We start from the raw sequence: 21672 nt of genomic DNA, 5'->3' as shown, positions 1-21672 counted from the left end.
CACTTAGTGTTAATATCCGAGTCTGTTATTTCTTCTCATAAAATGTTCCATTTTTTCCCCAATGTCTTCTTAATACTAGTCCAGACAAGTGGATATATTTCCTTCTACCAACAGGTTGTGGCAAGTAAAACTTGACCTGTGATAACGTCAGTCTCTCAACATTAAGGACTCAGTGCCTGTTCTGAGCAGTGGAAAGTGAGACGAACCTTGATCAATGTGTTATAGTTCCCAGCTGTGAGCCTTGCTTAGGCTAAACCAGAGTACTAACCTGCTTTCATGACAAATTCAAAGAAGTAAGTTAATAAAATTTAATACTTCAAAGGCACCTTTCACCTCAATGTGCGCTCATTTTATGATGAAACCTTGGAGACTGGAATGAATATATTTCAAATGAAATTTCCCTATGAGTAAATTGCACACTCTGGTACAGTTTCTGTTGAAACTTCAAAGGCGTTTCGTATACCCAGAATGTTGCTTAAAGAGTTTGCATGGGGACAGGATATATATTTGTAGCATCTCAACCTTGTATGAGTCTGTTACCTAGACAACTGGGTATGGGACATCGTTTCCCAAGGAAATTAAAGGATTTTTTATTAAATCTCCATTACAACAGTTGTTAGAGTGGAAAGTTATGTGAAACAAGATTTGTGGGTTATATTAGGGTGGAATATCCATATGTAACAGCTCCATCTTATTTGACTAAGTAGGTATTAATTTCAGGAGTACACCTTCATCTTTATAACACTTCTAACTATCTTTGATAACTGAGAAAACCAAGGCATTGAATAATTGAGTAGGCCAAGATCATATACACAAGTTAGTAAAAGCCAAAATTAGAACAAAAGTTTTTTATCCAAGTCTAATTCTATCTATAACTCTACTAGTCTGCATCCTATTTCTCATATCTATTAGTTTTCCCCAATAGAGGACTAGCATTTTAAGTACAATACATAAATCTGTTCAAAGAATAGTGAGAACGTTGGACTTGTGGTTAGAGATTTTCTGTACTCAGCTGCCAAAGTAAGGTATCCAGTCTTTAAAAAAGAAACACTATTATTTATTCTCAGTACCTTGTATGATGTATTTAAATGGAAGGAACTAATTATTAACAAAACATTTCAAAGGCTTTCAAAACTTTTTTTTGAGCCTACCTTATTATTGTGGAAATTGCCTGCACCTGATTTGGCAAATCAGTTAAATTCCACCACCTAGATATGTTTGTAATTATTTTGCCCTTACTATGGCCATACTTTGTTCAATAGGCTGGGTTTAGAAGTTAACTGACCCTATTAGATCAAAGGGAATGGTGAAAGATAACCTAATGGCAACAATTCACTAAATAACAAATATTCTACATTGATGAAATTATCCCCAATCCTCCCAGTGATTTCCTCTCTCAGAGACAAAAGGCTGTACAAGTCTTTTCATCTACATGAATTTAATAAGTCTTTTAATATTTTATAACACTAGCACAGAAACAACTACTGAGCATTAACCTATATGCCAAGCACTGTGCTTCATGCTTTGAATTGTCTAATCCTTCTAACAGTGCTAATATTATTTCCCCATTTTAACAGGTGGAGATGCTAAGGCATGGAGAGGTTCAGCAACCTGCCAAAGGTCAATACATCTTAAAAGGAGAAGAGTTTGGATTTGAACTCAAGTGGTTAAACTGCAGAGTCCATGTTCTAGAGATAACTGTCAAACTGTCAAACTTATAAACAACAGCTGTGCAAAACCAAATCTGAGTAGTCAAACTTCTTAAGACTTCCAGGAAATTTTACAGATCAAGTATCTAGTTCTTATATGGGATATAAGTGACATCAACTAAATAATGGTGTTGATATCCTTGAGAGAAGTCCTGAGGAATTCATTATGTAGAACATGATTGGACTGCTAACTGCACTCCCTTTTATGCAGATATTAATGGATTGAATACATTTACTTGGTAATTAGGATGCATTATTATTTAGTATTCCTTAATTTCTTTCAATAAATATTTGAGTTAAGCTTCTCTTAGAAGTTACCTTTAGGCTGTCAGCAGGTGGTTTGGAATAATCATTTCAAAATCTAATTAAGGTGGCAGAAAACTTGTCAAAAAGTTAACAAAATTAAAAAAGTCTACCTAATGAGTGCTCTAGCTGTCATTTTCTAGTGGATTAACCAAGAGTTCAGTTACTAGGTATCCCATCAAAAAGTTCAGGATGAGCCAAATTTAAATAATGAAATAATCACATGTTCACTTATCCACTCTGAGGGAAAAAGGAGGAGAGGTTAAAGTGTGTTAATAGAAGCATTTAAAGAATTGTTTTCTTTTTTTTTTTTTCCCGTTGCGGAGCACAGGCTCAGCGGCCACGGCTCACGGGCCCAGCCGCTCCGCAGCATGTGGGATCTTCCCGGACCAGGACACGAACCCGTGTCCCCAGCATCGGCAGGCAGACTCAACCACTGCGCCACCAGGGAAGCCCCAGGAATTCTGTTTTCTTTACAATTATATACTGCATATTTTTTCTAATTAAGGGGTGACTAAATGGATCTTACCACTTTACATATGAATAAGAACATCATTTGCACCCACACTTAATATGTATAGCCTAGCACATGGATGTATCAATACAGTACTAGGAAAAAAGTTCTTATGCCTACTTGCAAATTAATTATCTTCACCTAGATAGGGAGAAGGAAAACTGTAGACCCCTGGCGAAATCCAGGGGCTTCCTTTTTTTGTCTGCTCCATGAGTTAAGGTTGGTATATTTTTAAGGTTGGAAAAAGCCAAAGGAATAATATACTTTTTAACATGTGAAAAGCATATGAAATTAAAATTTCAGTGTTCATAGTTTTTTTTTGGAATATGTGTTTATGTATTGTCTATGGCTGCTTTTGGACTACTATGGCAGTTGAGAGGCAGCAGAGACCTTATAGCTTAGAAAGCCTAAAATATTAAATGGCCCTTTACAGAAAGTTTGCTGACCCTTGACCTACATACACTTGGAGGGGAGGGAGAGGAAGAAAATTAGAAGTCCCAAACTAGCAATCCCTGGCTGAATTAGCCCTCAAGGTTTTGCATAGGATAGGTTGGGTTGAACTCCAAAACCCTTTTAAGTGTCCTTCGATGAGGAATAGAAGCTCCAATTCATTACTTCCCTATACTTCTTACCATTTATTGCCGTCATCTATTTATATTACCTAGCTTCTGAAGGCTTTTGAGTTTGTAATTAATGACTTAGATTAGGGGTCCTCAAACTTTTTCTGTAGGACCAGAGAGTAAATATTTTAGGCTTTGTGGGCCAAGAGACAGAACTGAGGCCATTATGTAGATACAAGAGATACAATAAATTGGCACAATTTTTTAAATTAACAGACTTGAAAATACAATTGAGTACATTTTTTGTAGGGCTTTTTGGAGAATTACATTTCCTTTGATTGGGGTTCTAAGTGTTCCTATCATCAAAATGAATTTTAATTGATCACATGTTGATGGTTATATGTAATGAGATTTTACACATTTCATCTTTAAAAAAGTCTTTTCAGACAGATACTGCCAAATTCTAGAACATGTGATTTTAACTGAACATATACATCACTTGGAAGGCATTTGTAAAACTATGAGATTCTTAATCCCTTGGTATTTGCCTTTTAGCATGTCATTACAATAACACATTAATCACTTCCAATTGAAGATCAGATGGAAGTTCAATTGTAGTTAAATGGATTTTGAAATATCCTTTGCATTTGCACCAAGGTTCCAAGAATGCTGAACTCAGAAAATATATCCACTGCTAATTTATGAGAATGAAAATCTTGTTTCTTAATTTTTGATAGCATGAGAAATGTACAGTTGTAGTCATTTCAGACTACTGCAGTATGTTTCACATTAAAGTTATGTTTGCCTTGTAACTGTAGGTTGATATCTTTGAGAAATATTATCAAGTATTTAGCAAAAACTAATTTCCAAAGACACTCAGTATTTTAGAAGTGTTTAAGGTTGATTCTTCTTAAGAAAAATTTCAGTCTTGTCCATGACCCCCAAAAATTGCAGTCATACCTTACAATTGCTAAGCAAATAAAACTTAGGTTAAGCTGAAGAAATTCAGCTTCAATTTCTGACAAAATTCAAGGACTCTGAGGATGGTTAAAGTCCATGAAAGCAAATGAAGTTTATCATTGACATTACTGGTTCACTAACACATGACAGATTCAAATATTTGTTGCAATGTACTTGCTGGTGAATAATATAGTGAATAACGATAGGTTTTAAACACCGTGCATTTTCATAAGCTTTGTAAATTTTTCCAACTAGAGCTTTTTCTACCTCGCACTTTTCTTTTTAACCATCGTCAGTTATAACACATCAGATTCTACTTCAGGTTTTACAGAATTAGTTTTCTCAGTTTCTTTGAAAGTATTCACCAGTAGTTGTTCTGTGCAGAGTATTCATAGAGGCTAATTCTTCAGTAACTTCAAAGGCAGAATTGACGCCTCAAATAAACAAGAACTGAGCAGTATTTGTAATGTCTATCGACTCATCAAGAGTAAAGAACTACTTGGACTGATTACCTTTCTGACTATTGACGGTGCTCCCAATGTTCTCAACTCTGAGCAACTGTCCTTGCCAAAGGGCCAATAGTCCTAGACAAGTTTGCTTTCTCCAGACACATTTCTTAGACTGCTGCTTTCAAACACAATTAACTCACCGACAGTAAATGGTTTTCCTTGCTTGGTTTAACAAGAGTCACTTGGAGACGTACTTTGGTTGTAGCCTCACTTGCATTTTGTGAAGAAATTCTGCCATGAATTTCCAGTTTAAATACCTAATTTTCCTGACAGTTGCTTGCCTGTGAGTTGGAAATACTGCGATGAGTACTTCTTTGAGAAATGTCAAAGTATATTGTACTTCAGCTCAGGTATGGATGCTTTGTCATCTAATTCAATGGCAAAAAAATTCACACTCTACTGTGCCTTAAAAGCACAGCATGAATGGCCACTTTTCTTGTTTTGGAATGAGGGATACATACTGGTAACAGTAAAGTAAAATGTTATAGCTTGGCAATACACATGGCACTCAAAATGTTGAGTTATAACTGTGTCACTGTGATTTGTAGTGTGCTGAGCTGCAGTATGAAGTGATGAGAATCATATCCCATCTGTGTTGCAACTACTCAACTCTGCTGTTATACCATGAGGGCAGCCATAGCCAGTATGTAAACAAATGAGTATGGTGTGTTCTAATAAAACTTTATTTATGGACACTGAAATTCAAATTTCATATAATTTTCATGTCACAAAATATTATTCTTTTGATTCTTTTTCAACCATTTAAAAATGTAAGAACCATTCTCAGGTCACTTGCCATACAACAACAGGTGGTGGACCAGATTTGGCCTGCTGGACATAGTCTGCCTATCTCTGATCTAAATAATCTCATTTGTTAGTACTTTTATAGTAATAGTGTAGGAGTACTTATATAAAATTTAGCTACACTCTTCAACTAAGGATAACTGTAAAATGATTAGTTCTTTCCTAGTTAGCATGCAATTATCCTACCTTCAGAAACTATTTTCCCAAGAGAAAGACAATATTTAAACATATTTATCTAATAAAATATTAGATATATTTGATGATAAAATTATAACATAAAAATGTATTTAGTAGACTTATTTAAATTTTAATTTGATAATCCCCAATTTATAAGACAGCTAGGGCAAAATATAAGGGTTCAATACTAAAGTAACTGAATGCTAAAATATAGAAATCATACAAATGATATTTCACTACATAAACGTCTAGTGGGGAGCTGGAGAAAATATTTCCAATTAAGTGATTGAAGCAATTTGTGTTTTTTCTTCCTAAAAGTCTTTATCTGTCCTCTGGCGTTTAATAGGTGGATCTTCATGATTGTCTGTAACAAATCCAGAAAATCTATATTAGGTAAGATACTTAACATTTGAAAATACTTTTAAAAAGCAAGTAATACAGGCATTTTACAGATTTTTAATCTAATTAACTTACACATGAAAGAGTAACATTCCTGCGGATTTATTAGTTTAATGAAGTAGACTTCTACTAGACTGAACAGTAAATCATACTAAAATTTGTAAAATTGTGAGAAAGTAGTCACAATTGGATGGCAAGGGGTCTTGAACTGAAATATCTAACTAGAATGAGTTTAACCTATTTCCAAGTTTAAAAAATAATATAAAATATATATGTAGCCCCAGAAAGTTATATGAAAAGTATTACAGCTTACATTTAATTTCCCAGAAATTGCTCACCTCCATTTAGGGTCTGGTTCTTGTAAAGTATAGCAGCAGGAATCCGAAAAGTGATGCATAACATTTCCTTGTTAGGGGCCACATTTCTTACTAGGTGAACTGAACTGCATGCCTCCAAGGAGATGCCTAACACAGTTCCAGCTCGTTGCTGAACATCCTTAGCGGGATTAGCATCTTTGGAAAAGCTGTAACAGTGCACAATGGGAAAAAGCTCACTGCCGCATGGCTGTCCATCTAAGAGTGATTTGAAAGCACTGAGAAACTCAATAGCCTTTGCTGGCAAGTTCATGACAATGTGCACAGCGTGTTTTCTTTCTTTTGACAGTGGTCCCAGCTGCTGCATTAATTCTTCTCTGACTGGTCCTTGGAGGAAGTCTTTCCCATCCAAGTTAAAGACTTTCACCTTTTGGTCCACTTTATTTAATTTACAATTGTGTAGTAACCATTTATGGGATTCAGGATTGAGATCATTGGCAAATACAGTGCAGTTTTTCTTTGCTACTGGAATGGCAAAGGGCCCAACCCCAGCAAAAACATCAAATAGGACATCCCCAGGTTTGAGAAGTTCTGTGATACGGCTGTGTTCTGTGGAGAGACGAGGATTCCAATAGACTTTTGAAAAATCAAATTCATAAGTGTAGTTGTTCTCTCGAACCTGAAAAAGGTATTATGCTTTTGGTTAAACTGCTTAGTCTTAAGTTCTAGTCACTGATATCGGATGGATGCACTCACAGACATACACACATTTAAATTTAGTATTATTAAGAGCAAAACAGCAGTGCATTTAAAGGCATTTTAATTAGAATTCTGGTGTTTATGCTATACTTGAGGCCACTTAATATCTTGCATTAGAAGTTTTCATGAGAAAAGTTATCTCTTCAAAGCCAAATGGTTCTTTATCTCATCCTAAAGGGCTATAAAGTGGTTCTCCAATCACACTAGGAATTTTTCAGATAGGCCAATTGACTGGCTTAATTATACTCTCTCCTGTCACCTGATAGAAAAATACCCTATACTTTGAAAGAACACACTACACATATCTTCATGGTGGGTAGCTAAGTTGCAGACAGCACTTCCACACAGCAAGCAAGCTTCCCTCCTTAGTTTTCAGTTTGTCAGGGGGAGTCACGATAGATGTGTCATATGTCATTGAATTTGGAGGTATTTTACTATGTTTTCAGACAGTTACTTGGACTTTGCAGGTTTCATGTCTATAAATAGAGCCAGTGTATAGAACAAATTATTCCCCTACTTTCTCCTTTCCCAAATCTGAGTTTTCATGGATAAACTAAATACATACAGTGAAGCAATGTTTTGAACAAAATTAAGACTTTGCAGCATTTCTTTGGGGATTATCATAAACATGATAGAAAACAGAAAACAAAACTAAAATTATAGTTGTAGAATGTGACCTCACCCATCATCTTAAGCCCCTTATTTTAATAGATGAAGAATCAAAGGCCAGAAAGTTCCTAAGTTCTATAAATATGATAGAGATATCTTCTGTATTCTCTCTTCATGGACCTTAATTCCAAATTTGTACATATTTTTTTCTTCCTGACCACATCAGATGCTCTGGCCATATTACTAAGGTTCCAGTATTGGAAATGTTTCTTTATGATTCTGCCAACTAAAAGTCTTTCTAGGTATATAACTTGGAACGCTTAAATATGTCTTGGGATGCTTTTTCCGAAATCTCCTTTCTACTCCCCTTTTAAGCTCTTTAGTGTGAATCACAGTTCTAGCTTAAAAAATTAGATTCTAAGTATCCCTCTGGTTTTATCATGCTGTCTTTGATATCTCGCTCCCTTAGTTAAGCATGACTTTCAGCAGATTCACTTTAGGAATCTTTTTACCTCACAATATACACACATACTACTTAAATGTTGCATGAGCTCCTAAAGTTAAACTTAAATGTGATTCTGTTTGGAGCAAAGAAATTATATTGAGTTTTTACATTTATTTGACAGTATAAATATTAGGTATAAAGTATGTCCTTAAGAACAAGCTTTAGTTGACTTAGGAAATCAATCACAAGGCATTTATAAAATTACAGAAGTTTCTCAGAACTTTTAGATGTTCTTTATGAGAAGAATGATACTATCTGTTACCCTAAGGGTCAGTACCAAGAAAATAACACGCACAATGTTCAATCAGGGTATGCCTAACGTTTAGTAGGTCTTCATGTCAGCTGAGATAAGCACTGTTATTACCAAAGGATTCATATTCAAATCTTGCTTGCCATAACAGACCTCATACATTATACACAAGTAGTAGGCAGTGGAGGTTTGGTATACAAGGAAAGACCATGCATGCATGGACTCAAGTCAGAAGCCTTGCTCCAAACACTCTGCTCAGCCATTCCTAGTTATTTCATCTGCGTAAAGAGAATATGAATAACAACAACCATTATCTTGTGGGTCTCTTAGGATTTGTTATATTTAAAGCATTTAGCTCAGGACCTAAAATAAGTGTGTAGTAAATGGTATTTTAATATCCTGACACTATTAAATTCTGGAGAAATATTGGCCCAGAATCTTAAAATTATTTTGCATAAGTTCTCTCCTGAGTTTTATAAAGTCCTGTTTGAAAGATATGACTAACACTTTAAGAGTGGCTTTTGTTATTAAAATTATGGAGAGAGTTTAACCTATTTCTTAGCTTGGGTACAAAATTTCACATGATGTTAACATGTAATTATCTAAGGGGCTAAAAAAGGTTTATTATATCCAACACTCCAGAGGATTTGGGGGGTGGAAAATAAGGAAGTGGTTTATACCAGGAATCTGTTCCTACATATTTTAAATTATTTTTTCTTTGAAATAGATTTGTTTTGTTTTTCTTATAAAAGAAATATGTGCTCAGTAGAAAAGTATACAGATGATAACAAAGGTCACCAGTAACTATACCAAGTAAAAATATGCTCACTGTTAATGTTCTGGTGTATACGCATATTTACATACTTAAAATTATCATAGTTAAAATGTAACTACGTTATATATACTATTCTACAACTTATTTTTTGTCACTTAACGTGTCAGTGGACAATTTATTTTAAGTATGGAGCTAAATATAAATAATCTTTAATGATGAAGTATTCCGTTGTATTGTTATACCAAAATGTAATCAATTATCTACTGATGACATTTAGATTGTTTCCATTTCTTTGTGTGTTTTATTTATTATTATAAAAATGATGCAGGGACTTCCCTGGCAGTCCAGTGGTTAACACTCCGTGCTTCCACTACAGGGGGTGGGGGTTTGATCCCTGGTGGGGAACTAAGATCCCACATGCCACGTGGTGCAACCAAAACAGGAAAAAAAAAAAAAAAAAATGATGCAGAACCTAGTACGTACATCATTACAGTTTTGTCCAATTATATCCTTGAGATAACTTCCTATAAATGGAATGCTAGGTCAAAGGATGTATCTATTCAAAACTGCAATATATTACCATATACTCTTCCTGACTGTATCAAATTTGTACTCCCATCAATAGTATATGTAAATGCTCACATTCTCACATATTCATCAATACTGGGTATTTATTATATATTCTTAATCTTTGTTATCTATTCTGATTTCAAACATTAATCTTGATATACACTATATTAGGAGACAATAAAATACTCCATACCTTGGTCATCATATTCTCCTCTCCAGATAGCACTTCCATTTGGAAATTTCGGTAAGTATTATCAATGTTATTAATTTTATTTACCACTGAGGTGATTCCTGGATTTTTGTCAATCATAACTTGGCCTAAAAGCAGAGAATTCATAATAAATATTGCCGTTTGGTTGCAAAATAAAAGCTAAAACTGCAAGTATGAAATTGATGTGAACTATACTTTCTTTTGGTTTATAAACAAAACCTGCATCTAGAATGTGTAAAGAGGCATGCAATTCTAAAAATTCAACAGATTACTAAAGTTAATGTCTGACAGCCCCCAATGCAAACACACACAAAAAATGTGTGGGTACATTTATAAAAAAAATTTTTGAGAAGTTTTGTTCTACCTAATATTTTTCCATGTCTTTTACTTAGTCTTCTCAAATGTATCAATACAGCAGTAAGCAAACAGGTAGACCATAGGGAACTGGTTAAAAAACAGAAGGAAGAGATGTAAGGACTTTGGGAACAAATGGTCCCAGAAAACACCAGCCTGTCCTCATTGGCCTCAAACCAAATGTTTGCTTGATTGTGTATTTGAAACAGGTACTTCCACTTTGGAAACACATACCAGCAAAATAATGTTTTCAAATAAAAGAAACATAGATTCTTTAGAGTTTTATCTAAATAAAATGTCCATTTACTTAAATTGTTCTTTATGTCAAATATTTGCCAGAGCAGAAAAAGCTACAAGGATAAAGTACACCAGCAATGGTATACTGATGCCCTATAATCAAAGTCTACAGTTTTGTCAGCACTTTAAAAATTTATAAGAACCTATACACTGATTGGTTCAAGATGGCGGAATAGAAGGATGTGCTCTCACTCCCTCTTGTGAGAACACTGGAATCACAAATAACTGCTGAACAATCATCGACAGAAAGACACTAGAACTCACCAAAAATGATACGCCACATCCAAAGACAAAGGAGAAGCCACAATGAGACGGTAGGAGGGGCGCAATCCCAATAAAATCAAATCCCATAACTGCTGGGTGGGTGACCCACAGACTAGAGAACACTTATACAACAGAAGTCCACCCACTGGAGTGAAGGTTCTGAGCCCCACGGCAGGCTTCCGCACCTGGGGGTCTGGCAACAGGAGGAGGAATTCCTAGAGAATCAGACTTTGAAGGCTAGTGGGATTTCATTGCAGGACTTAGACAGGACTAGGGGAAAGAGAGACTCCACTCTTGGAGGGCACACACAAAGTAGTGTGCGTATTGGGACCCAGGGGAAGGAGCAGTGACCCCATAGGAGACTGAACCAGACCTACCAGCTAGTGTTGGAGGGTCTCCTGCAGAGGCGGGGGGGAGGGCTGTGGCTCACAGTGGGGACAAGGACACTGGCAGCAGAAGTTCTCGGAAGTACTCCTTGGCGTGAGCCCTCCCAAAGTACGCCATTAGCCCCACCAAAGAGCCCGGGTAGGCTCCAGTGTTGGGTCACCTCAGGCCAAACAACCAACAGGGAGGGAAACCAGCCCCACCCATCAGCAGTCAAGTGGATTAAAGTTTTACTGAGCTCTGCCCACCAGAGCAACAGCCAGTTGTACCCACGACAAGTCCTGCCCATCAGGAAACTTGCAGAAGCCTCTTAGATAGCCTCATCCACCAGAAGACAGACAACAGAAGCAAGAACTACAATCCTGCAGCCTGTGGAACAAAAACCACATTCACAGAAAGATAGACAAGATGAAAAGGCAGAGGGCTATGTACCAGATGAAGGAAAAAGATAAGACCCTAATATTGTGAAAATGACTATACTACCCAAAGCAATCTACAGATTCAATGCAATCCCTATCAAATTACCAATGGCATTTTTTACAGAACTAGAACAAAAAATCTTAAAATTTGTATGGAGACAGAAAAGACCCCAAATAGCCAAAGCGGTCTTGAGGGAAAAAAGAGGAGCTGGAGGTATCAGACTCCCTGACTTCCGACTATACTACAAAGCTACAGTAATCAAGACAATATGGTACTGGCACAAAAACAGAAATATAGATCAATGGAACAAGATAGAAAGCCCAGAGATAAACCTGTGCACCGATGGTCAACTAATCTATGACAAGGGAGGCAAGGATATACAATGGAGAAAAGACAGTCTCTTCAATAAGTGGCGCTGGGAAAACTGGACAGCTACATGTAGAAGATTGAAATTAGAACACTCCCTAACACCATACACAAAAATAAACTCAAAATGGATTAGAGACCTAAATGTAAGACCGGACACTATAAAACTCTTAGAGGAAAACATAGGAAGAACACTCTTTGACATAAATCACAGCAAGATCTTTTTTGATCCATCTCTTAGAGTAATGGAAATAAAAACAGAAATAAACAAATGCGACCTAATGAAATTTAAAAGCTTTTGCACAGCAAAGGAAACCATAAACGAGACGAAAAGACAACCCTCAGAATGGGAGAAAATATTTGCAAACGAATCAACGGACAAAGGATTAATCTCCAAAATATATAAACAGCTCATGCAGCTCAATATTAAAAAAACAAACAACCCAATCCAAAAATGGGCAGAAGACCTAAATAGACATTTCTCCAAAGAAGACATACAGATGGCCAAGAAGTACATGAACAGCTGCTCAACATCACTATTAGAGAAATGCAAATCAAAAGTACAATGAGGTATCACCTCACACCAGTTAGAATGGGCATCATCCGAAAATCTACAAACAACAAATGCTGGAGAGGGTGTGGAGAAAAGGGAACCCTCTTGCACTGTTGGTGGGAATGTAAATTGATACAGCTACTATGGAGAACAGTATGGAGGTTCCTTATAAAACTGAAAATAGAATTACCATACTGGGCATATATCCAGAGAAAAACCACAATTCAAAAAGACACATGCACCCCAATGTTCATTGCAGCACTATTTACAGTAGCCAGGTCATGGAAGCAACCTATATGCCCATCGACAGACAAATGGATAAAGAAGGTGTGGTACATATATACAATGGAATATTTGTCATAAAAAGGAATGAAATTGGGTCATTTGTAGAGACGTCGATGGACCTAGAGTCTGTCATACATAGTGAAGTAAGTCAGAAAGAGAAAAACAAATATCGTATATTAATGCATATATGTGGAACCTAGAAAAATGGTACAGATGAACCGTTTTGCAGGGCAGAAAGTGAGACACAGATGTAGAGAACAAACGTATGGACACCAAGGGGGGAAAGCGGCAGGGGGTGGTGGGGGTAGTGGTATCAATTGGGAGATTGGGATTGACATGTATACACTGATGTGTATAAAATGGATGACTAATAAGAACTTGCTATATAAAAAAATAAATTAAAAAAAAAGAATCTGTACACTATCTCATTGTATAAGGAAAGATAACTTGATCTGTAAGTTAGTATAAAGTACTCCATAATACAAATATGCTTAAATACAACCAGAATTTGTCCAATTTCTCTCTGGTAGTTAAATACCTGATTTTGAATATGATAATGTCAATAAACTCTTGTCAATAGCTGTTCTTATCTTGTTCTGCTTCAGGTATCAGAACTCAATTTTTAAGGTACAGAAGTTAGTTTGAAATGAATGAAATAAAAAAAATATTCTGAAGGTCTATAGTAATAGCTTTAGAATTACCACTGTATGAAAATATTTCACTTTTAATCTATGAGTGCCCCTTTATGAAAGAGAGTTTATAAAATAAGAGTGCTAAAAGGAATGTTGAGTTAGGATAGGCAATGACTCATAGGAAAGCCTATACTTGACATTTGCACCTGGTCATAATTATAAGGATCTGCTTAAGTATTTATTACGTTATCACTATGCATTATCAGCTCCTTTCATCAGTAAAAACAAAGGAAATGCATAATAGCATAGTTCTGAAATCCTACCCATGCAAAACACTGAGCACTACATTTTAAAACTGAAAATAATTCTCAGAAGTTCTGACAATTACTCTACATTAAAAAAAATTAATCTGGAGAATGCATGGACATTAAATATTTATATAAGAACAAGAGCGATTTTGATTAGTCTTCTAGTTCTTTCTTATCCCAAAGCATAAAAGACCCACGCTTCAACTTTGGGCTACAGAGGTAAGAGAGATACACAGCAGTGTTTCTAAAAGGCTAGGAACACTAAAAAAGTATGGTGCCTGACATACAGAAGAGGCTCAGGTAACTGAATCAATGAAAGCATGACTAAACAGTGTCTTGCCCTTCTGACTATGAAACACTCACGAAACCTAGCATTCAACATAGTCCTGAAGGACTAACAAGTCCTGTATACCAAAATAATAAACTGCCAAAGAGTTCTACAAAAGCAAGTGATTCAAGTTTATGCTTACGTATTGTGTACACAAAAGCTTGAATTGATATTTAGAGATTGCTATGACTCTGGGAAGAGTATTCCAAAATGGCCCTCAAAAGAAAGAATATGTAGCTTAAGATCCAGCTTCAAATTAAAATAAAATGTCCTGATTCTGTAATTCAGCATTAAAAAAAAATTTTTTAAACAAAAATTAGAACTTGCTAATTGCTTTCTAATATGTGAATATTACTGAGACATACCTACCAATTAAATGCTTGTAAGGCAGTTGATGATCTCGAAGGTTCAGGTGGGCAATATGTCCAACTCTGCTAAACCCTGAAGTCACATCTTGACCTTCAGGAAGCACAGCTTTCAAGATTTCTTCTGACTTAAAGTTTTCATAAGTTAGTTCCAAGTTATATTTAGATATCTGTGGATTGACATTCAGCTGCTTTAAAATACTGAGTTCTCCCTTCTCAAAGGAATCATCAGTAAACATTTTATAGGGATCCAACATAATTAGTCTACTTTCTTCATCTTCTGGATCTTCAATCACACGTTTTATGCCTGGGCGCTGCAGTGCTGCCCTTTTAAGGGATCGCATCAATTTATTGACTATTTCTTTCCTCACTTTAAGCACCGGGATGGTGACTGTCTTTTTAAAAGCTGTTCTATCAAGTTCTGTCATTCCTCGAACATCAGAGGGGGGTGAAAACAATTCAGAGTCTCTCTGATTTGTTTCTATTTCAGGCATGGTTGAGAATCTTTTTCTTTGATCCAACAAGAAAATACCAGGTGTTCTGCTAAGCTTCTGTATCAGTGATGCCCAAGCTAGTGGACTCAATGATTCTGCTTCAGTTATTCTACAGCTTTCCACTTTGAGAAGTCTTCTTGAGAATCCAAATGGCCTCCATAAGATCCTAAAAAAACTATTAATTAAAAGAAATACCATAAAGTTACAAACTAACTTAACATGTTCACAATAGGTCTTGAGGATAAAAATTTTAATTCACTACTGTTTTAAATAGCCTGCTAAATGCTGATAATTAAAACTTTTAGTGGTATGTGAGAAGTATACTATCTTTTCTAGGACAGGATGACTGGAAGATTTGAACCTTCAATCCACCTGCTGCCAGGACTAGGGCTTAGTGATCCATCACCCTCCCTATGGTCAATAAACCTCCCCACCCACAATTTTCTACAGAATATGTTTGGAATTAGAAGGCTGAAGTTTAAGTTAAAGGATCATCTCTAAACGAAATGGTCACTATATTTACGATTTTACCAATGTCAATTTTTAAAAGGATATTCTTATGGATGCTTAATGGGCCAGATGTTGTACTAAATGCTTTATGCACATTGTCAAGGTGTGTGGTATCACATTCTCATCTTGTATACGAGTAAACTAAAGCTCAGAAGTAGGTAAATTGACCCGAAGTCTCGTTGCTGGTAAGTGGCTGAGCGAGGATTAAAATCCAGCGCCTGCGCTCTTAATCTATCTCAATGTCTTCGATGTTTTACTGCCACAAGTCCTGCCTATAACTAGAGGTTTCAGTATTTTGAGGACGAGAACTTTGCTAAGTGTTATATGCACATCCCAGTAGCAGTATCAGTTATTAATTTTGCCTTCTGGAATACCGAAGAAGTAATTGTCAGAAAAAAGGGCCCTGCCCGGGAACCCTGTAAAGCAACTGTCAAAGTTCACAGTCAGGGTTCAAACTGGGTCTAGAAGTTAACCAGATGTGTGATCTTGGGTAAATTACTTATTGTGAGTCTCGTCTTTCCGCATGTAAAATGTGGCTAAAGGCTCTATCGAAAAGCTTTTGAAAAGATGAAACACTCCTCACTCCGCCGTACTCAGACCTAGGCTCCGCACCAGATGGTGGGTGACCTCGTGACGTTTCCGCGCCCAGAGAGCGCGAGGCGGAGAGCAGCCCCGAGCGGACCCGTACCGCCACCATACCCTCAGCCTCTTCGAACTATCAAGGGCACCGCGGCCGCCATCTCACCAACGTCACCATCTCATTTCTCTGCGTCGCCCAGCAGCTGGCTCCAAGACCAGACCCTCACCTCATGCTCTGGTGCAGCTCGGAAATGGGTCGCCGGCGGGTGGGCGGGCCCTCGATGACACCATCAATGTTCGCCGCCGAGGGGCGAGCGTCATCAGATCACGTCGATTCCTCCTTTCTTCCCGGCCCTGGTGAGGTACGGGAACCCGGAAGGGCTGGGACCATAGCTCCGCCTTTGGCGCGACTACCCGACGGGAGGGCTGGGGTAGTAGCTTGTAGATGGACTGGGTAGTCGGCCAGTGAGCAGCATGGAGGCGCCCTGGGGGATCGTGGACACTGAGCCCGGCTGGTTTGTCTCTGCCAGGCAGCCCGAAGAGGCGGAGGCGGAAGAGTTGAGCCCGTTGCTTAGCAACGTAAGTTCGCTCCACACGCTTCCCGGCACTTCTCTGAAGTGCCTGCCAAATAAAACCCGGAAAAGAAAGGGGATGGCAAGGGGAGAGGGGAGAAGCTGAGGGCTTGGGGCCCAAAGGCAGCAGCCGAGATTCCGAGGAGATCTGGCGGAGTTCTTGAATGTGATAGGAGCCTAAGGTGTCCTAGAAAGAGAAGCTGAAGTAAAGGTGCAGGCTCAGGTGGAAGAGGTGCAGCAGCGGGTGGAGGCTGGGGACCCCACAGAGAAACAGCCCCGCGGTTATGTAACTCACTGCTGTTTGTTAGTATCTTTGTCGGCTTCTCGTTTCCTCCACTAGTCTTGTGAGCTTTTTGCAAGAGTCACAAGATTTTTCTTTTCTCGGCTTAGTCATTGGGGACCTGTAAACATCTTAATACAAAGATCCTTAACCGTGAAGGAGCAGAGGTGGCCTGGTAATAAGTATGTAGCACTTCCCTGGCCCTAAAGCCTGTGCAGTGGGCACTTCGGCTCTTTAACTCAAGTCCCAGGGCAATAACAGTTTCTAGGACTTTGTTCCCGAATGCTATTTTAGAAGAGAGTGTTTTCTGGGGTGTATCCTCGCCAGAGCAATGTGAATTGCTTCTATTTATTATATCGTCATTGCATGGCATTCCTGACCATCCTTCCAGTTGGGCAGACTTAATTCATTGAGTGTATAAATAGAGATTAGTTTTGCAGTCCTACTAATTGGGGAGCAACAGTTGTCTGCAGCAGCTCCAAGGTGACTCAGGGATTCAGTAATCACGTGAGCTTGAGGCCATCTGCCTGCTCTCTGTCCCCACCCTGTCTTACCCTATCTTCATCTTTTGCAGTCACAAGGTTGGTTAGTCTTGGCTATTCCTGAAGCCTACCGGGTCTCTATGCAGGTGGCAATGATTTTCCCAGGAAACTAGGTTCCTGGAGCTGCACTAGTGAGCGGTGAGAAGGGAAGGAAAGGAAACCAGTGCTGGTTGAGCAGCTAGTATGTTACATGATGCCTGTGGTTTGTAAGAGACTTTCTCCATAACGTGTCAGTCATTTCTGAAGGAAATTTGAACTTCACCATTCAAACACTTTATTAAATTTGTGTGCTTACAGGAACTTCACAGACAGGGATCCCCAGGTGTTTCATTTGGTTTCTCAGTGTTTAATTTGATGAATGCCATCATAGGAAGTGGCATCCTTGGCTTAGCTTATGTTATGGCTCATACTGGTATCCTTGGATTTAGGTGAGTTTTTTTTCTTATTTTACTTATTTTTTTTTCATTTTTATAGTACACTGAGAAGCAAAGAGGTAGGCAGCAGAAGCTGGTGTTATACAATTTCTAGTTATTTCTGGGGTTTTAGCATTTTCCTCTTACTCTTGTATTGTTGCTAGTCTGTAGCTTGGAGGGATGCTACATAATTTGTATTTTTCATCCAAAGTGTGGCTAATTTTAAAAAATGGAAACTTGATCCACACTTGTTTATAACCTTAAGAAGTGGCTTGTTTGTTGTGTCAAGTTGGCCAAAGTAAATCAAAGTTTATCAGCCATGCAGATTACTTATAAAGAGCGATTTGGTGAGTGTAAATTAAGCACATGATTCTTTCATTTCTCTACATCTCCTTCTCTCTTCCTACTTAAGTAGTCTTGTTTCACTTTCTGAGGCTAGACATGTATTCTGTGTTCATTCCTTCTCATCTTTTGAGACTCAGCTCATATGCCAGTTTGCCCAAGATAGAAGACATTCCTGTCTTTTCTGTGCTTCCATAGTACTTTGTATATTTATTCTTTTGTTATAATATAATGATTTGTTTGCAAGTGAGTTTCCCCACTAAACCCTGAAATCCTTTAGGACTAGACCTTATCCTTAGCATCTAGCACCATGCTTAATAGAATGAATGAACAAGTTTGTTTTGTCAGTAGAAGCAGACCTATTTTTCTAGGAAATTTAAAATACATAGTCTCAAAAAAAATAAAATACACAGTCTCATTTAGGTTCATTTTTGCCTTTATTTTGAAATGCTTGATTAGCAAACCAACTTGCTTTTATTATGGGATGTATTCACGGACTTCCATAGTTTTAAAACTTCAAAGCTATGTGTGACATCTTAGGCAAGACATAATCATGGGACTTATTTCTTAGTTCCCTTTGAAAAACCACATTTTATACTCCAGCGTCTTAAACGCAGATGTATACCACTGAATGGGTGCTTGCTGAATATCACAGTTTCCATTTGGTGATGCCAAACTGTTACTTTGTGAGGTCTCTGACATCAGTTGACAAGTGTACTTTCACCTCTCAGTTTTGCTACTGATTAACAAGTATTAAGTGGACTACAAAGATAGAATTTCTTCAACTTCGGGAGCACTCCACTGGGGACAGCTCTCTAGAAGTTTGTCCTGCCAGTACCTTCCTGAGAGTAAGCAGGGGATTATTCATGCTGTTTCTTTTCATACTTTTGGCTAGAGGACTCCAATTATTACATTGCAAATTTTTCACATTGTGTCATTAGAAGTGTGTTAACTGGATTTTTTTGGTTTGGTTTGCTGAGTGTGTGTTTAATAGATGCTAGGAAATGCAGTGTTAATTCAAAATTATAGGGAGGTACACATCTTTGGAAGGGGAGGGATAGAGGAAAGAAAACAGAAGACAATGAGATTTCACAACTGAAACTTCTCTCTAGACTTAACAATAGGAAAAATAGTTATAAAAGGGATGTATTACAAGATAACTGAATGGCTAAACCAGCAGTTAGCAGACGGGTGCTAAAGAAGGAAATTCTTTTCTCTTTTTAAATAAGCTTTGGTTTTTTTCTGAGTTTTGTTTTAAAAGCAGTACATATTCGTTTAAATAAAATTTGGTAAATATAGAAAGTATCTTCTTACTTTCTTTAATGACCATAATCCAACTACTTAAAGACAGTCCCTTTGAGCATTTCAATGTGAAAAAAAAAATTGTTTTTTGAATGAGATACCATAAAAAAGAAATTTGGGGGGATTTGACCATGTGCTGTTTTATATTTTAGTTTCTTGTTGCTGATAGTCGCTCTCCTGGCTTCTTACCCAGTTCATCTCCTGCTTAGTTTGTGTATTCAGACAGGTGAGTAAAATGTTATGATGATTCTTTTTTTTTTTTTTTTTTTTTTTTTTTTTTTGCGGTACGCGGGCCTCTCACTGTGGTGGCCTCTCCCGTTGCGGAGCACAGGCTCCGGACACGCAGGCTCAGCGGCCATGGCTCACGGGCCTACCCGCTCCATGGCATTTGGAATCTTTGCGGACCGGGGCACGAACCCGTGTCCCCTGCATCGGCAGGCGGACTCTCAACCACTGTGCCACCAGGGAAGCCCTATGCTGGTTCATTTGATGAAGTAGCCCATTGTGATTATATCTATGTACATTGGATTGTCTGTCTCAAATCTCAAATTTCCAGCGGACATACATTATTATTAGGTAGGATGGTTGAAATGGAAAATTTCAAAAGGTCAGGATATGTAGACCCAATCCTACAGGGGAATATCCAAGGACAGAATGGGAGGAGAAAACCAGCATTCTTCCCTGCGTTTCTGCACAACATGTGACATAGTTTTCTGGGTTAGATAAGGGGAAGCACCTGAAAGGTGTTTAAAGGATCCAGACCTTGTGTTATGGGGCAGTAGACAGGTGTTCATGCTGGTCATCTTTCTCGTAGGGTGATCATCTCCTCGAGAACACCTTCCCAGATCTACTACTGCCATCTCTGCCCCCCTTATATGTGTATGAGTTTTTTCCATTTGAAACTTTATTATGCAGTTCAGTCATTTATTGAATAAGTTCTTTTAAGTTGCAATAAATAAAAGTGTATGAATTACGGAACTGCTTTCATAAGGTTTTTCTTTTGGCATTAACAAATACTCTATGTCCATCAGTCATGGTCTTTTTTTTTTTTAACATCTGTATTGGAGTATAATTGCTTTACAATGGTGTGTTAGTTTCTGCTTTATAACAAAGTGAATCCGTTATACATATAAATATGTTCCCATATCTCTTCCCTCTTGCGTCTCCCTCCCTCCGACCGTCCCTATCCCACCCCTCTAGGTGGTCACAAAGCACCGAGCTGATCTCCCTGTGCTCTGTGGCTGCTTCCCACTAGCTATCTACCTTACGTTTGGTAGTGTATATATGTCCATGCCACGCTCTCACTTTGTAACAGCTTACCCTTCCCCCTCCCCATATCCTCAAGTCCATTCTCTAGTAGGTCTGTATCTTTATTCCCAGCTTACCCCTAGGTTGTTCATGACATGTTTTTCTTTCTTAGATTCCATATATATGTGTTAGCATATGGTATTTGTCTTTCTCTTTCTGACTTACTTCACTCTGTATGACAGACTATAGGTCCATCCACCTCACTACAAATAACTCAATTTCGTTTCTTTTTATGGCTGAGTAATATTCCATTGTATATATGTGCCACATTTTCTTTATCCATTCATCCGATGATGGACACTTAGGTTGCTTCCATCTCCTGGCTATTGTAAATAGAGCTGCAATGAACGTTTTGGTACATGACACTTTTTGAATTATAGTTTTCTCAGGGTATATGCCCAGTAGTGGGATTGCTGGGTCATATGGTAGTTCTATTTGTAGTTTTTTAAGGAACCTCCATACTGTTCTCCATAGTGGCTGTACCAATTCACATTCCCAACAGCAGTGCAAGAGTGTTCCCTTTTCTCCACACCCTCTCCAGCGTTTATTGTTTCTAGATTTTTTTGATGATGGCCATTCTGACAGGTGTGAGATGATATCTCATTGTAGTTTTGATTTGCATTTCTCTAATGATTAATGATGTTGACCATTCTTTCATGTGTTTGTTGGCAATCTGTATATCTTCTTTTGGAGAAATGTCTATTTAGGTCTTCTGCCCATTTTGGGATTGGGTTGTTTATTTTTTTGCTACTGAGCTGCATGAGCTGCTTGTAAATTTTGGAGATTAATCCTTTGTCAGTTGCTTCATTTGCAAATATTTTCTCCCATTCTGAGGGTTGTCTTTTG

The 21672-nt window shown here is 37.8% G+C and overlaps 2 protein-coding genes across 3 annotated transcripts in view; one reads left to right on the top strand and one right to left on the bottom strand.

Annotated features, from left to right (window-relative positions):
• Positions 1-2471: 2471 nt before the first annotated feature.
• TRMT5 (tRNA methyltransferase 5) lies at positions 2472-16427 on the bottom strand. Of its 2 annotated transcripts, XM_024748322.1 has the most exons (5): positions 16295-16427; positions 14489-15144; positions 9911-10035; positions 6274-6928; positions 2472-5900 (listed from the first exon to the last, which is right to left on the bottom strand). In XM_024748322.1, exons 1-5 carry the CDS (start codon positions 16297-16299, stop codon positions 5848-5850), a joined length of 1494 nt encoding a protein of 497 aa, XP_024604090.1. In that variant the 5' UTR covers positions 16300-16427; the 3' UTR covers positions 2472-5847. The 2 variants fall into 2 exon arrangements, with proteins under 2 accessions (XP_024604090.1, XP_024604081.1); XM_024748313.1 differs by lacking the exon at positions 16295-16427 and having other exon boundaries at positions 14489-15176.
• Positions 16428-16512: 85 nt separating this feature from the next.
• SLC38A6 (solute carrier family 38 member 6) overlaps positions 16513-21672 on the top strand; it is a 67751-nt gene continuing 62591 nt past the window's right edge. Inside the window, exons 1-3 of the mRNA XM_024748335.1 lie at positions 16513-16646; positions 17759-17889; positions 19671-19744. Coding sequence (XP_024604103.1) covers positions 16542-16646; positions 17759-17889; positions 19671-19744 — 310 coding nt within the window. The 5' untranslated portion in view covers positions 16513-16541. The remainder of the gene's footprint in view (positions 16647-17758; positions 17890-19670; positions 19745-21672) is intronic.

The sequence above is a fragment of the Neophocaena asiaeorientalis genome, unplaced genomic scaffold, assembly GCF_003031525.2.
Source record: "Neophocaena asiaeorientalis asiaeorientalis breed wild unplaced genomic scaffold, Neophocaena_asiaeorientalis_V1.1 scaffold698, whole genome shotgun sequence".
In the NCBI taxonomy this organism is placed as follows: domain Eukaryota; kingdom Metazoa; phylum Chordata; class Mammalia; order Artiodactyla; family Phocoenidae; genus Neophocaena; species Neophocaena asiaeorientalis.
The sequence above is the reverse complement of the archived record's forward strand: the minus strand, read 5'-3'. Positions and strand labels throughout refer to the sequence as shown.

Excerpts from the sequence above, each read along its gene's own strand:
- TRMT5 (XM_024748313.1), bottom strand. The coding sequence starts at position 15,176 with ATGGTATTTCTTTTAATTAATAGTTTTTTTAGGATCTTATGGAGGCCA. Across the intron at positions 10,036-14,488 it reads GCCTTACAAGCATTTAATTG|GCCAAGTTATGATTGACAAA; the intron begins GTAGGTATGTCT and ends CTCTGCTTTTAG. Across the intron at positions 5,901-6,273 it reads GAACCAGACCCTAAATGGAG|ACAATCATGAAGATCCACCT; the intron begins GTGAGCAATTTC and ends GATTTGTTACAG.